The following is a 14276-nucleotide window of genomic DNA, read 5'->3' on the forward strand; positions in this document are numbered from 1 at the left end:
TTTGGGGGATATAAGGTCATTTCCTAGCCAATCGGCAAATGCTGCAGGGGCAATTGTTCTCACTAAAATGTTAATAAATAGCTACATAAGAGAGACAATGCAGTACAAAGTGTTTCATTATTTTTTGAATGCCTTCAAAACTTCAAATCCAAATGAATTTCCTAAAATATTTTGCCTGACTTTTCATAAACAGCATACAGCTTTTTATAAATTCGAGTCTACATTTGGACTAACAATGACTCCAGTGAATTTCTGGTTTCATTTGTTCATCTCTCAGCACATGGCATTTATTAGAGGAATACAAAGCTCTATAGGTGACAGGAGTAACTTTATAACTAAAGCTATAAATAAGTCTTCAACACTTGACTTCAACTCTTTGCATCCCTATTTGATGTATTTTTCCACATGCTCTCTAATTACATTTACTCTAAATGTGCAACATTTTGATTTTATGGTTTATGACTGAATATAACTCTGTGAATCTCCACATCCTGCTGTCCACCTTCAAAACTGGACTCGGTAATGTCTTCTAAATGTTGCTTTGTCATTAAAAACTAATCTCATCACATGATTAAAGCAACCAAGTCAATTGTCTGACTTTTTAAAAATTTAAGTCATAGCACTGGAGATTCTAACCACATTGAGAAGTTACTTAGTGGATCGTAAATCGTAAAATCAATGTTGCCCATAGGATTTTGATGCTTGCCAAGATGGTGGCAATCAGGTCATCTTAGATTGTATAGGCAAAATAAAACAAATGCATGATCTTTTGAAAATAGATTTGAGGTTTTAAAACATCTGTAATCAAGACTAATGTGCATTACAAGAGCCAAGAGAACTGGTTCTAAAGGGGTTTGCAATTCAACTGTTTCGCAAAGCAAGCCTGCTATATGCACTTTTATAGGGTGGTGACAATCTGTTAACTGAAGTGTTCTGTTTCTGACAGTTGTGCTCCAGTTTATTTTAAGCCATTTTTTTCAAGAGCAAACTGTCCCTAATTTATCATATATATCAGGAGACTTGGAACTGGAAAAATAAACAACAAATCTCCAACGCTTGATTTCTGAGCTGACTCCTGCCTTACTTACGCTCTGGCTCTTGCTGTTTCTGATCATAGCATTTGGACATTTAATTGGCCTTTGGTTTCTAGTCTACCTCCTGTAATCTCTTTGATGAGAATAAAGCCATATTCTTTTCATCGAATCATAGAATCTCTACAGTGCAGAAGAGCCCTTCTGCCCATCAAGTCTGTGCCGACTCTCTGACAGAGTATCTTACCCAGCCCTCTTGCCTGCCCTAACCCATAATTCCCATAACCCCACACATTTCCCATGGTTAATCCACCTAACCTATACATCTTGGCACACTAAGGGGCAATTTCCCATGGCTAATCCACCTAACCTGCACATCTTTGGACTGTGGGAGGAAACCAGGGCACCTGAAGGAAACCCACGCAGACACGAGGAGAATGTGGTCACCCAAGGTTGGAATCGAACCCGGGTCCCTGGAGCTGTGAGGCAGCAGCGTTAACCACTGTGCCGCCATGTCACCCTTGGTTCAGGTAGCATCTGTGGAGAGAAATGAAGTTAATGTTTTAAGTCGATGACCCTTCATCAGATTCCTAAGAAGGGTCATTAACCTGGAGCATTAACTCGGTGTTAATTTCCACAGATGCTACCTGACTTGCCGAGTATTTCCACCAATCTTTGTTTTTATTTCTGATAAACATAGTTGCAGTCTTGTAATTCCAGTCCCGCTGATGGTGCACCCCCGTCGCAGGTTTCCTGGTGGCAAGGGGTGCATTCAACGGGAAACCCCATTGACAAGAGCGGGATCAGAAAATCCCACCACGGGCCAATGGCAGACCGCGTCTGTGAAACATGTGGTTAGTTGCGTGGAAAATCCTGCCCCACATTTCATTTGTGATTTTGGTTACATAAACCAGAGCAAGTATAAAGATGGAGACACTTTTTTGCAAGAAAATAGAGGTACAAATCAATATAGTAGACATGTTGCCCTGACATGGAGTAGCACTGTAAGGACCTATGATGCATCACTTCCTCCAGAGTACGGCTTGTAGATTAAATACAAATAATTAAAAAGGAAGGAAAACATTGCCTTCTTAATCTAGGTGAAATTCCAAAACCTGTTTTATCAGCATTTTCAATGCAAATGAAGGATGTTTTTATTACAAACACATGGACACTTCTCAATAAAAGCAGTCTGTTTAGGCATAAAAGTGGCTACTTATTTTTGAAGTTCAGGTTCCAGTCTCACACTGTTGGCTCGACTTGTTAAGCCACATGCATACAATAAAAAATCATCATCAAAGATCATCCAACTGCAAGATGGTTAAAAGATCATGCTTTCATGTAATCTTTGAACAATGAATCTGAACTGAAACTCTTACAGATTGTAAAAATTAATTATCCAAAGCCTTTACCCCTAAATCAAAGTAGATGAACATCTCCAACTTCTCTTTTTATTCTAAGTCCTGAACATGTCTCCTCACAAATCCGAGCTCATGTCTCTCAAAACTCTCTGCTTGAACATCTCCAATCAGTTTGTCACAACATTGAAGTGTTCCAAATCAAGTCACAAAAATATTTTCTGTTTGATGTGATGTACTATTGCTCCTTAACACCTCCAACTCTCGGTTGCTGGCCTTCTATAAAGAGGGGAAAGTCCGACTTAACCTCGTCCTCACCAAACTACAAGTTGCAGATGGATCTGTCCATGATAGTATTGGAAGGATGACCAGCACACTGTCCTTTTGGAGATGAAGTCCTGTCTTTACATTGAGGATACTCCCCAATGCATTGTGTGGCACTACCACTGTTCTAAATGGAATAGACTTGGAACAAATCTAGCAACTCAAAAGTTGTGCATCCATAAGGCGAGAGGGCCATCAGCAACAACAGAATTACCTGGCTATTTGCTCGCTCTACTAATAACATTAAACCAAAGAATTAACCCTGGATCATTGAAAAGTATAGGAGGGTGTGCCAGGAGCAGTACCAGGCATTTCTAAAAATGAGGTGCCAGCCTCTTGAAGCTGAAGACTGTATAAAGTATAGTTCATCCACAACTCCTGTTGCTAATTTCCACTTCAGTGATGTGTGCTTTTCAAAATATTTTACATTAAAGACAATATATAAATATTTGTTGCAAGTGTAGGAGAAGCCATGCCTAAGACACAGTAGACTTTAAAAAATAACTGGAGGAAATTACTTCATAGACAGATATGGTACATGATTCCATAAATAAATACAGCAATAGCATCTCATGTCTCTTTTGCTGTTATTAGGGTATGTGATCCTGGTATCTTGCAAACAAACATTTCAGCAATTCAACCACACAGTTTCTTGCTTTCACTGATCTCTAAGCTATCTGCTCAAGTGTTGAGTACAAGCAGTCCCAAAGTGACAGCCACAGTAATTCCTAAAATGCTTCCCAAGTTTTACAAAGTATTTATAGCAACATTGCAAGCCACGATTTGAGTAGTTGATATGACCAACTAGCCATTTTAACTCTGAATTGTTATAGTTTACAATCCTAAAAAGGATAGGAACTCATTCCTCACAATAATATCAATATATTAAAAGTTGACCCAGAATACGTACTGGCAATCTGCATTGTTTCACACAATACATTTTCAAATAAGAACCAGAAGCATACATTCATTCGTCAACATTTTTTTCATTCTGCAGAAACTAAATATATAAATGATAAATGAATATCAGCATGGATTTATGTATTTGACTATCTTGATTGAGTTCTTCGATGAAGTTAGACCGAGTTGATGAAGGCACTGCTGCTGTGTATATTGACTTTTGAAAAACATTTGACAAAATACCACACAATAGATTTGGCAATGGGATTAAAGGGGCATTTGCAGCATGAATACAAAACTGGATCAGAGACAGAAAGCAGAGAGTGGCAGTGAGCAGCTGCTGTTCAGGCTGGAGGGATCTATCTATACAGTGACGTTTCCTGGGATGCGATGAGGACTATTATTGTTTTCGATATATATTAATGACCTGGATATATATGGCATCATTTCAAAGTTTGCAGATGACACAAAACTCAAAAATGTAGTAAACAATGAGGTATAGATATCAGGGGGCATGGACTGGTGAAAAGAGCAGACATATGACCAATGAAATCGAATAAAGGGAAGAATGAAGTGATACATTTTAATAGGACAAAAAAAAACTATAATTTTAGAAAGGATGCAATGAAAGACCTGGAGATGTAAATAGAAAAACCCTTGAAGGTGAGAGTTGAGCTGTTGCTAAAAAAAATAATCATATTTTACAAAGAGAGGAAGAGAATGGATGGAAATTATGCTCAACTTTATAAAATACTCATTGGGCTTTAGTGGAGTATTCAGCTCTGGGCACCACTCAACAGGAAGGATGCCAAGACCTGTGGATGAAGGATGGCGGGGGGGGGGCATCTAGATTTCCCTGTCATAGTTGAAACACATGAAATATACTGAACATTACAAACCTTTCAATAGCTTTGCTTCTTCAGTTACTTTGGTATGATGGTCTTCTGCTATAAGGGAGGCTAAACAAAACCAAAAGATCAATATGATAACAAAACTTAAAAGGTGCAACACAAAATGCACTGATACAATAATGTCCAATACTAGAAGTATATGTTTTACCAGATTATACAGAAAATTAATTTTATGATCTCATTTCAGCAAAGGAAAATGTGTTCAAAAGTGCCATTAGTAAAGGTCTTGCAACAAGTCACCAGCCCTCTCATTTGAGAAATAGTACGTATATACTCGTAGCGCAGATTGAGTAAAAATTAACTGCACAGAAAGAAAACTGAAGAGTTGTGTCGCAGATAGCTGATTAGTATACAAATCGTGATCGAATTACATTAAATCTCCCAATTAAGAATCAGAATCTTGCCAGAATCACAAATTACAGCACAAAAGGGGGCCATTTAATCATGTAAGCCTGTGCGAGCTAGTTCTTTAGTTGGAAGAATTATTCTAGCATAATTTCCACATTCTTAGAATCTTAGAAACCCTACAGTACAGAAAGAGGCCATTCGGCCCATCGAGTCTGCACCGACCGCAATCCCACCCAGGCCCTACCCCCATATCCCTACATATTTACCCACTAATCCCTCTAACCTACGCATCCCAGAACACTAACGGCAATTTTAGCATGGCCAATCAACCTAACCTGCACATCTTTGGACATTCCTTCCCATATCTTTTTTATATATACTTTCATTTTTAAATATTTATCTCATTCTTTTTTAAATGGTTAAACTCTCATGCTCAATAATTACTTCTGATGAAGAATGTATTCCATGTTCTAATAATCTGTGTGTAAACAGAATATTCTGACATTCCCTTAAGCCTTTGCCCATCATTAAGAATTAAATGACGCTGTAAACTATCACTATTTAACCTCTCAAAAAATGAATCAATTTATAAAGAAGTCAAGTTAATTTTCAGATGCAAGGGTGGTTTGCTTTAGGAACTATCAGAAAAGCCTCAGGATAACTGGAGATGGGCAATAAGCACGCCAGCAACACACAAGTTGCTTGCTTAAAGTTAATAATGAATTCTTTAACTTTTATGCAAACTGATATTTTCCTGCTGGTTATCCAGATGTGCCCCTGATAAAACAACATGCATTGAGACATTGCCATTTCAGTCTTGTTGGGTCTTCTGAATCATTTTATCTGCAGATCTTGAACAAAATTTATCTACAATTTTCACTGGTCAAGTGAAATAGCGCATTTTTAGGATGGGACGGAAAACTTGAAAGTGAACTCACCAAGCCTGGGACTTCAAATTTGGAGGTTGGGAAGGAGCTACGTTGAACTAAGTCAAGCTGGACAAATCGGTGTGTCTCATTCAATACTATCACATAACCTGAGACAAGTGGTTCAGATTACATCAGGATCTTAAAATATTAACAACCATCATAGAACCAGTGAGTGACATGTAGAACCACATGGTTCAGCAGCTTGTGAGGATGCCTGGCGAAACTGAGAGGCTCAGAGGATAACCATACCTTTTCCATAGCCATGCATGTTACTGTAGAATGCTGCTGGACTGATGTCAGTGTCTTCGAATGCTCTCAAAATAATCCCCACTCACATTTTATTATATCTAACCCTGAGCTGGAGATATCTTCAACAAACAAGGTTTTCCTGTTTCTTGGGATAGCAGGGCTCATATTAATTGCCCATCTTTAGTTTCCCTCAAATGGTGATACCAGGAAAAGGCACGAAAGTTCAGTTCTTTTTAAAGAAAACCTGAATTCAAATGATCATGGTTGGATTTGAACTTAATGTTCTCTGGATTATTAGGCCAAGCTTCTGGATTACTAGTTCAGTAACACAGCTACTACACTAACATACTCATACTTGCACTTAAAAGATATGGACATCCTGAACATGGGAATGCTTGTGAAGCCCTCTGTTAAATTCACATCAAGCTTCATGTTCACAGGGTGTCAAAAGATGTGGTACAGAAATCTTATTAATTCTAGGCATGGAGTTGGATCTGCGATATTCCAAATAAGTTTCAAAAGCACCAGCTAGCATCGACTGCAGCCTAAAGATGACTCAAATCAACATAGGTATTGAAGCATCAAGCAAGGAAACTGATATTAACTAAGAAGCAAAAAGTGAAACTTGATAAAAAAAACGTTTAGAAGACTATACATTAAAAATCCTGTTTGTTCACGGAGTTCCTATCAGGGAAGACCAATTTCTTGTGACACACTCTTGGGCAAATTAAGTTTGCCCATCAATTTACTTACCACTCCAACTGGCCTCAGAATAGATATTGCTGCTTAGTTACTTTTGAGACCTCTCAGCTATACCTGCAGATAAATTGTGTCGTACTACTGCCTGTTTCGCAAGATGATTTAGACAGTTATTATGGATTTTCAACACCCACTACATTGGAGGTAATTAAATCAAGCCAGAGATCTAGGTCTACCTGCTCTGTTTGCACCACGACTGGTATCTCCGCCCTTAGCCACTGCTCACGTAAGAACACCCAGAGTGACAAATTACTTGGGAAATTTTGTATTAAAAATGTAGCTAGTTGGGAAATTTTGTATTAAAAATGTAGCTACTGCCTTATTTTGCATAGTCTTTCTGAAGTTAGTGCTTAGGAAACGCACCTAACAAACCTCCAGTGTCACAACTGGATTACTGCCAATGATGAACACAAAGACAATTTAATGTCTAAAGGCAATGGATTTAGTCTAAAGGGTTTCCCTAGTGACCTGTGTAAACATGTATTGAAAATAAATATTCAGCTGCATTTAAAATAACAAAAAAGATGGCGCACATGCGCATTTACACAGCATCTTTAACTACCTCAGGATGGCTCAAAACATTTCACAGCCAATTAAATATTTTTGAAATGCAGTCATTGTTGTAATGTTGGGAAGCGTAGCAGTACATTTGTCCACAAGGTCCCACAAACAGAAATAAGATAATGACCAAACAATCTGTGAGCTGACAAATATTGATCCCACAACCATTAATACTTAAAACAGAATATCTGGCTATTATTTCATTTCTATTTGAGAATTGCTGAAAAAGAGATGCATCTGTCCTAATGAGTTTAAGACGAAGAGCAACAATGCCAAATTTCAAAGAGAACAACAATTTATACTGCATGAGAAAAGCGGTGCTGACTGGTTAGCACTGGTTGATCGAACTGATGTCATGCTAACCTCGCATATTTCCAAAATATAGATGACATGTTTGCTATACAGTATTTGAACCTGTAGTTGCACGTAAGAATTTCTTTACACGCTTTAATGTACTCCATTCCTTGCTCCAATTCACCTTTGAAATGAAGCAGTCTAATGTGCTTCCTTTCCTCAATGTGCTAGTTGAGAAATGCAATCTACTGTAAGCATTCCTTCAGTAGTCAATACATGCGTTGGAATTCCTACAGCTCTATGCACTACAAGACTGGCCTTATTGGCGATCTCTTAAATCGAGGGGGGGGGGGGGGGGAGAGGGGGGGGGGGGGAAGAGCGGGGGGGGGGGGGGGGGGGAGAGGGGGGGGGGGGAGAGAGGGGAGGGGAGAGAGGGGGGGGAGAGAGGGGGGGGAGAGAGGGGGGGGAGAGAGGGGGGGAGAGAGGGGGGGGAGAGAGGGGGGGAGAGGGAGGGGGGGGAGAGAGGGGGGGGAGAGAGGGGGGGGGAGAGAGGGGGGGGAGAGAGGGGGGGGAGAGAGGGGGGGGAGAGAGGGGGGGGAGAGAGGGGGGGGAGAGAGGGGGGGGGAGAGAGGGGGGGGAGAGAGGGGGGGGAGAGAGGGGGGGGAGAGAGGGGGGGGAGAGAGGGGGGGGAGAGAGGGGGGGGAGAGAGGGGGGGGAGAGAGGGGGGGGAGAGAGGGGGGGGAGAGGAGGGGGGGAGAGGGGGGGGGAGAGGGGGAGAGAGGGGGAGGGAGGAGGGGGGAGGGGAGAGGGGGGGGGAGAGGGGGGGAGGGAGAGGGGGGGGGGAGAGAGGGGGGGGGGAGAGGGGGGGGGAGAGAGGGGGGGGAGAGAGGGGGGGGAGAGAGGGGGGGGAGAGGGGGGGGGGAGAGAGGGGGAGGGAGAGGGGGGGGAGAGAGGGGGGGGGGAGAGGGGGGGGAGAGAGGGGGGAGAGGAGGGGGGGAGAGAGGGGGGGGAGAGAGGGGGGGGAGAGAGGGGGGGGAGAGGGGGGGAGGGGGGGGAGAGAGGGGGGGGAGGAGGGGGGGGAGAGAGGGGGGGGAGAGGGGGGGGGGAGGAGGGGGGAGAGGGGGGGAGAGAGGGGGGGGAGAGAGGGGGGGGAGGAGGGGGGGGAGAGAGGGGGGGAGAGAGGGGGGGGAGAGAGGGGGGGGAGAGAGGGGGGGGGGAGAGAGGGGGGGGAGAGAGGGGGGGGGAGAGGGGGGGGGGGAGAGGGGGGGGGAGAGGGGGGGGAGAGAGGGGGGGGGAGGGGGGGGGGAGAGGGGGGGGGAGGGGGGAGGGAGAGGGGGGGGGGGGAGAGAGGGGGGAGTGAGGGGGGGGGAGAGGGGGGGGGAGAGAGGGGGGGAGAGGGGGGGGGAGAGGGGGGGGGAGAGAGGGGGGGGAGAGGGGGGGGGGGGAGGGGGGGGAGAGGGGGGGGGAGAGAGGGGGGGGAGAGGGGGGGGAGAGGGGGGGGAGAGGGGGGGGGGAGGGGGGGGGGAGAGAGGGGGGGGGAGAGAGGGGGGGGAGGGGGGGGGGGGGGGGGGGAGAGGGGGGGGGGGGGGGAGAGTGGGGGGGAGGAGGGGGGGAGAGGGGGGGGGGGAGAGAGGGGGGGTGGAGGGTGAGGGGGGGGGGGGAGAGGGGGGGTGGAGAGGGTGGGGGGAGAGGGGGGGGGGGGGAGAGAGGGGGGGGAGAGAGGGGGGGGAGAGAGGGGGGGGAGAGAGGGGGGGGAGAGAGGGGGGGGAGAGAGGGGGGGGAGAGAGGGGGGGGAGAGAGGGGGGGGGGAGAGGGGGGGAGGAGAGGGGGGGGGGAGAGAGGGGGGGGAGAGAGGGGGGGGGAGAGGGGGGGGGAGAGAGGGGGGGAGAGAGGGGGGGGAGAGAGGGGGGGAGAGAGGGGGGGGAGGGAGGGGGGGGAGAGAGGGGGGGGAGAGAGGGGGGGGAGAGAGGGGGGGGGGAGAGGGGGGGAGAGAGGGGGGAGAGAGGGGGGAGAGAGGGGGGGGGAGAGAGGGGGGGGAGAGGGGGGGAGAGAGGGGGGGGAGAGAGGGGGGGGAGAGGGGGGGGAGAGAGGGGGGGGGAGAGGGGGGGGAGAGGGGGGGGAGGGGGGGGAGGGAGGGGGGGGGAGGGGGGGGAGAGGGGGGGGGAGAGGGGGGGAGAGGGGGGGGAGAGGGGGGGGGAGAGGGGGGGAGAGGGGGGGGAGAGGGGGGGAGAGGGGGGGGGAGAGGGGGGGGGGAGAGGGGGGGGAGAGGGGGGGGAGAGGGGGGGGAGAGGGGAGAGGGGGGGGAGAGGGGGGGGAGAGGGGGGGGGAGAGGGGGGGGGAGAGGGGGGGGAGGGGGAGAGGGGGGGGGAGAGGGGGGGGGGGGGGGGGGGGGAGAGGGGGGGGGGAGAGGGGGGGGAGAGGGGGGGGAGAGGGGGGGGAGGGGCGGGGGGGGGAGAGGGGGGGGGGGAGAGGGGGGGGGAGAGGGGGGGGGAGAGGGGGAGGGGGGGGGAAAGAGGAAGATAAGAGAGTAGGACTAGAGAAGTTGCTCTTGCAGAGAGCTAACATGGACACAATGGGCCAAATGGCCACCTTCTGTGTTGTAACAATTCTATGATTAAATGTGCAAAAGCCAGCTGAAGATAGAATCAGGCTTGGCAACTTTCATGAAATTGAATAATCTTCCAGTGCTGACAGCCTTGACCTTCACCCAAAGAATGGCCACTTGATATCTGAGTGCTACCATCTAGGGAGCTGCATTGTCATAAGTTATTATCCTGCAGAGAGGAGGAGCAAGGCAGTACTGCACTGAATCTGAACTTCCGGAAAGCTGCAAATTAGAATGACAAGAATTGGTGCTTCTAAAACTGCAATAATTAATATCTGTAAAGTGATTACCACTACACATAGCAGAGTAATTTTTATTTAATTTTTAGGTCATTATTTGTGTAAATGGCACAAAACACCTCACAGTAAGGTTACCACAGGAGATGTTAGCCCATTAAATTTTCTTTTAATATTTAATGATCAGGTATGATCCAGTCAAACGCTAAATTGCATTTGACATGTTTCCTTTAATCTCAGTTGAGTATACTTAACATTAAGTTTTGCTTACAATACTTACAAATGTAAGTATTCTCAGATGTATTTTATAAATGATATAGTTACATAAATAGCCATGTTGCCTCCATTTCTATTAAATACATGAAATATTGAACATATAAAAGCGTTTAGCTTTACCGTATATACAGCTGTGTGGAATTATTTTTGTAAACTTCCTACCTCATCAACATGCACAAAAGATCTTGCCTTATTAAGGCTTACTCTCACTGCCATTTGTCATTGTTTCAACATGCTTTTAAAATAGCAAAGTCATTCAGGAAATGTTTTTCTCCTAAAAAGCTGATTAAACTGTGATGAAAATCAGCCCACAATAAACTGAGTTTATCTGTGTTTCTTGAGCACTCCATTTTTGGTCATGAACTTAGGCAAGGAATTTGGCAATAGCAATTCTTCTCCTCCACCCCACCTCCACATCATACCTTTAAATCTTTCTGAATCGTTCTTTAAGTCCTCTTCTGTGGTTTGATTATTTTCTAGATGAGATTCAAACATATCTAGAAGTTTATAGAGTGCAGAAAAATACAACAATCTGTTAAATGGAAAGCTTTTAAAGACTAAATAAATGCGATTTATTGTAACTGGAATTTGTTCAGGGTGGGAAGAGGTGAAAAATGAGGTTCTCTCACACAAAACCATTAAGCTAATAACACTAGCTTAATTGTTTTCAACCTCATTGGATTTAGAGATTTATGCAGGAATGTAGTCCTGGATGAAAAATGAAAGTCACTGTAAACACAAAAGCTGATCAATTCTAAAATATTTTAAGTTCTTTTTCACGTAATCTGCAAAGGGTTTGATAGGAGTCCTCCGTCCAGCTGTGATGAGCATTTTTATCTTTCCTATGATTGCGTGCCAAAGACACAGTTTATACAGTTATTCCAAACAGAATATTTTTATTTTGGCTTTGATCCAAAACTTGAATTGCGCTCAACTTTACTTAACCATATTTTCTAAATTGTACTCAAATATATTTTGATTAAAAAAAGCAGAACACAAGTCAATGACTCAGCTGGATATTTCTTCCCTCATTTAAAACTGAAGGTGATGTTCCATGTGGAGAATTTCATAGGCAGTGTAATATTACTATGCTGAACAGCTGTGAATTGGTAACTACTTACGAATAGAAAGATATATGTTCTTTGAAATTACTTGTGGTGACTAAACCTCAGTCCAGAATCTAAATAGTATCTTTTAAACAATTTCTTAAGTTGCCTTTAGAGTTTTCTTTTACACTTAGCCATATTTGGAGTCGTTTCTTCTGCAGCAATGTAAAAAAAAATGACGTGTTTGATTCTAATTTCATAGCTTATCCACAAATGGAGCCAAGAACCAAATATTCTCAAGTCGCTTGAGTAACCACAGTAAAATGACCTCTTCCACCGAGATGAAAAGTAAAAACAGGTTTCCTGGCAAACAAAGGCAAATTAATTATTTTTAAGAAGCTAAACAATTCTCCATTTGCCAATAACCATTTGTCAATATGGAGATTCAGCAATTATGCAACAAGAATTACAGAATGAAAAAGTTGGTATTGCTACCTCTGCAATCTACTGGAACCACTGAAATAGTTGGTTTCACAGGTACTTTAAGTAGGAGGAACACAGGCTAGGCTGTTGTCAGAAATTGCTGCAATTACGGGCCTACAACCTACTTTGTCAGCTGGACAACAATATCAGCAAAGCACTTTTGGCTTCACTAGCCAGTACGGTTCATACTGAGCCATGATGATGGCTAGATTCAAATCGTGGTATGCATATCCTGTAGTACTTTTTGCATATGCTTTTGCCTGAAAATAGGATGTTGTTCTCTAAGGGATGTAAACAAAATAGCAGCACGCAAAATATATATCACAGACCTTTGAGCTTTTCTACCCGAGCACCACAGAGCGCAGGATCATCTATTGTCTGTCACCAATGAGCATTCTTTCCTGTTCCATTCATTTCTTTATAGGATCTCTACCATATTTTTGCAAATTACCATTTTCCATTTCTACCAAAAGACACATGATCTTATTTTAAATTTCTGCACTTTTACTAAGAAGGTGATAAATAATTAATCATAGAATCATAGAAAGTTTATGGCACAGAAAGAGGCCACTTGGCCTATTATTTCTGTGCCAGCCAAAAAAGGAGCCACCCAGCCTAATCCCAGCATTTGTCTGTAGCCCTGCAAGGTTATGGCACTTCAAGCATATATCCAGACACCTTTTAAATGAGTTGAGGGTTTTTGTCTCTGCTATCCTTTCAGGCATCAAGTTCTAGACCCAACCACCCTCTGGGCAAAAAATATTTTTCCTCATCTGCTCTCTAATCCTTCTATTAATCACTTTAAATCTATGCCCCCTAGTTACTGACTTCTCTGTTAAAGTAAATAGATCCTTCCACGCGCTCTGTCCAGGCCCCTTACAATTTTAAAAATTTTCAATCAAATCTTGCCTCAGCCTCCTCTGTTCCAAGGAGAAGCGCCCCAGCTTATCCAATCTTTCCCCATAGTGCAATATTGCAGCACTGGCAATACCCTTGTAAATCTCCCCTGTACCCTCTCCAGTGCAATTACTTCCTTTCTGTCATTAGGTAACCATAATTGCACACAACATTCAAGTTGTGGCTTAACTAATATTACATATAGTTCCAGCAAAACCTCCCTGCTCTTATATTCTATGCCTTAGCGATCAAATAAAAAAGATGCCCTTTCCTTCTTAAACTTATTACACTGTTCTGCTAAGGATCTGTGGACATTCACTCCAAGGTCCCTTACAACCTCTACACCTTCTCAGTGTACTCACATTTATTGTGCAATCTACAGCTATCCTCCTCACTATGTACTGGACAGCCAATTTTTGTGTCTTCTGCAAACTTCTTGATAATTCCCGCAACAATTACGTCCAGATCATTAATATATACCAGAAAAGGCAAGGGAGTGAGTACTGAGCCCTTTTAAATCCCAAAGAAAACAGCAAAACCATCCATCAACAATTACCCTTTATTTCCAGGAAATTTTGTATCCAGTTTGCTACATTCCCCTAGATCCCATGAGCTTTTATTTATTTAACCAGTCTGCCATGTGGAACCTTGTCAAAAGCCTTGCCAAAATCCATGTAGATTAAACAACTGCATTACCCTTATCAAGCCTCCTTGTTACTTCTTCACAAAAATAAATGTTGATATTTTGAGGGATTAGGGGTCTTCATATATGAATCACAGAAAGTTTACAAGTATAACAAGCAATTAGGTAGGCAGATGGCATTTTAGCCTTTGTTGCATGGTAGTTGGCGCATACGAGTATGGAAGTCTTGTTGCAATTATATAGGGCTTTGGTCAGATCAATACTGATTCCTATACGCAAGGAAGAGTATACTTGCCTTAGAGGTGACACAATAAAGATTCATGAGATTGATTTTTGGGATGAGAGGTCTGTCCTCTGAAGAGAGATCGAGTAGAATCAAGCTATATTCTCTGGAGTTTAGAAGAATGAAAGGTGATCTAATTGAAA

The 14276-nt window shown here is 44.1% G+C and overlaps 1 protein-coding gene across 16 annotated transcripts in view; it reads right to left on the reverse strand.

Annotated features, from left to right (window-relative positions):
• The window catches only part of slmapa (sarcolemma associated protein a), a 192019-nt gene that overhangs the window by 46334 nt on the left and 131409 nt on the right, over positions 1 to 14276 (reverse strand). For 9 of the 16 annotated variants that reach the window (XM_078209581.1, XM_078209574.1, XM_078209587.1 and 6 more), the window contains 2 exons: positions 11204 to 11278; positions 4513 to 4572 (listed from right to left, as the gene is read on the reverse strand). In XM_078209581.1, the coding sequence (XP_078065707.1) occupies positions 4513 to 4572; positions 11204 to 11278 (135 nt within the window). The remainder of the gene's footprint in view (positions 1 to 4512; positions 4573 to 11203; positions 11279 to 14276) is intronic. The other 7 variants (XM_078209584.1, XM_078209579.1, XM_078209582.1 and 4 more) reach the window with 2 other exon arrangements.

The sequence above is a fragment of the Mustelus asterias genome, chromosome 3 (genome assembly GCF_964213995.1).
Source record: "Mustelus asterias chromosome 3, sMusAst1.hap1.1, whole genome shotgun sequence".
Lineage (NCBI taxonomy): Eukaryota > Metazoa > Chordata > Chondrichthyes > Carcharhiniformes > Triakidae > Mustelus > Mustelus asterias.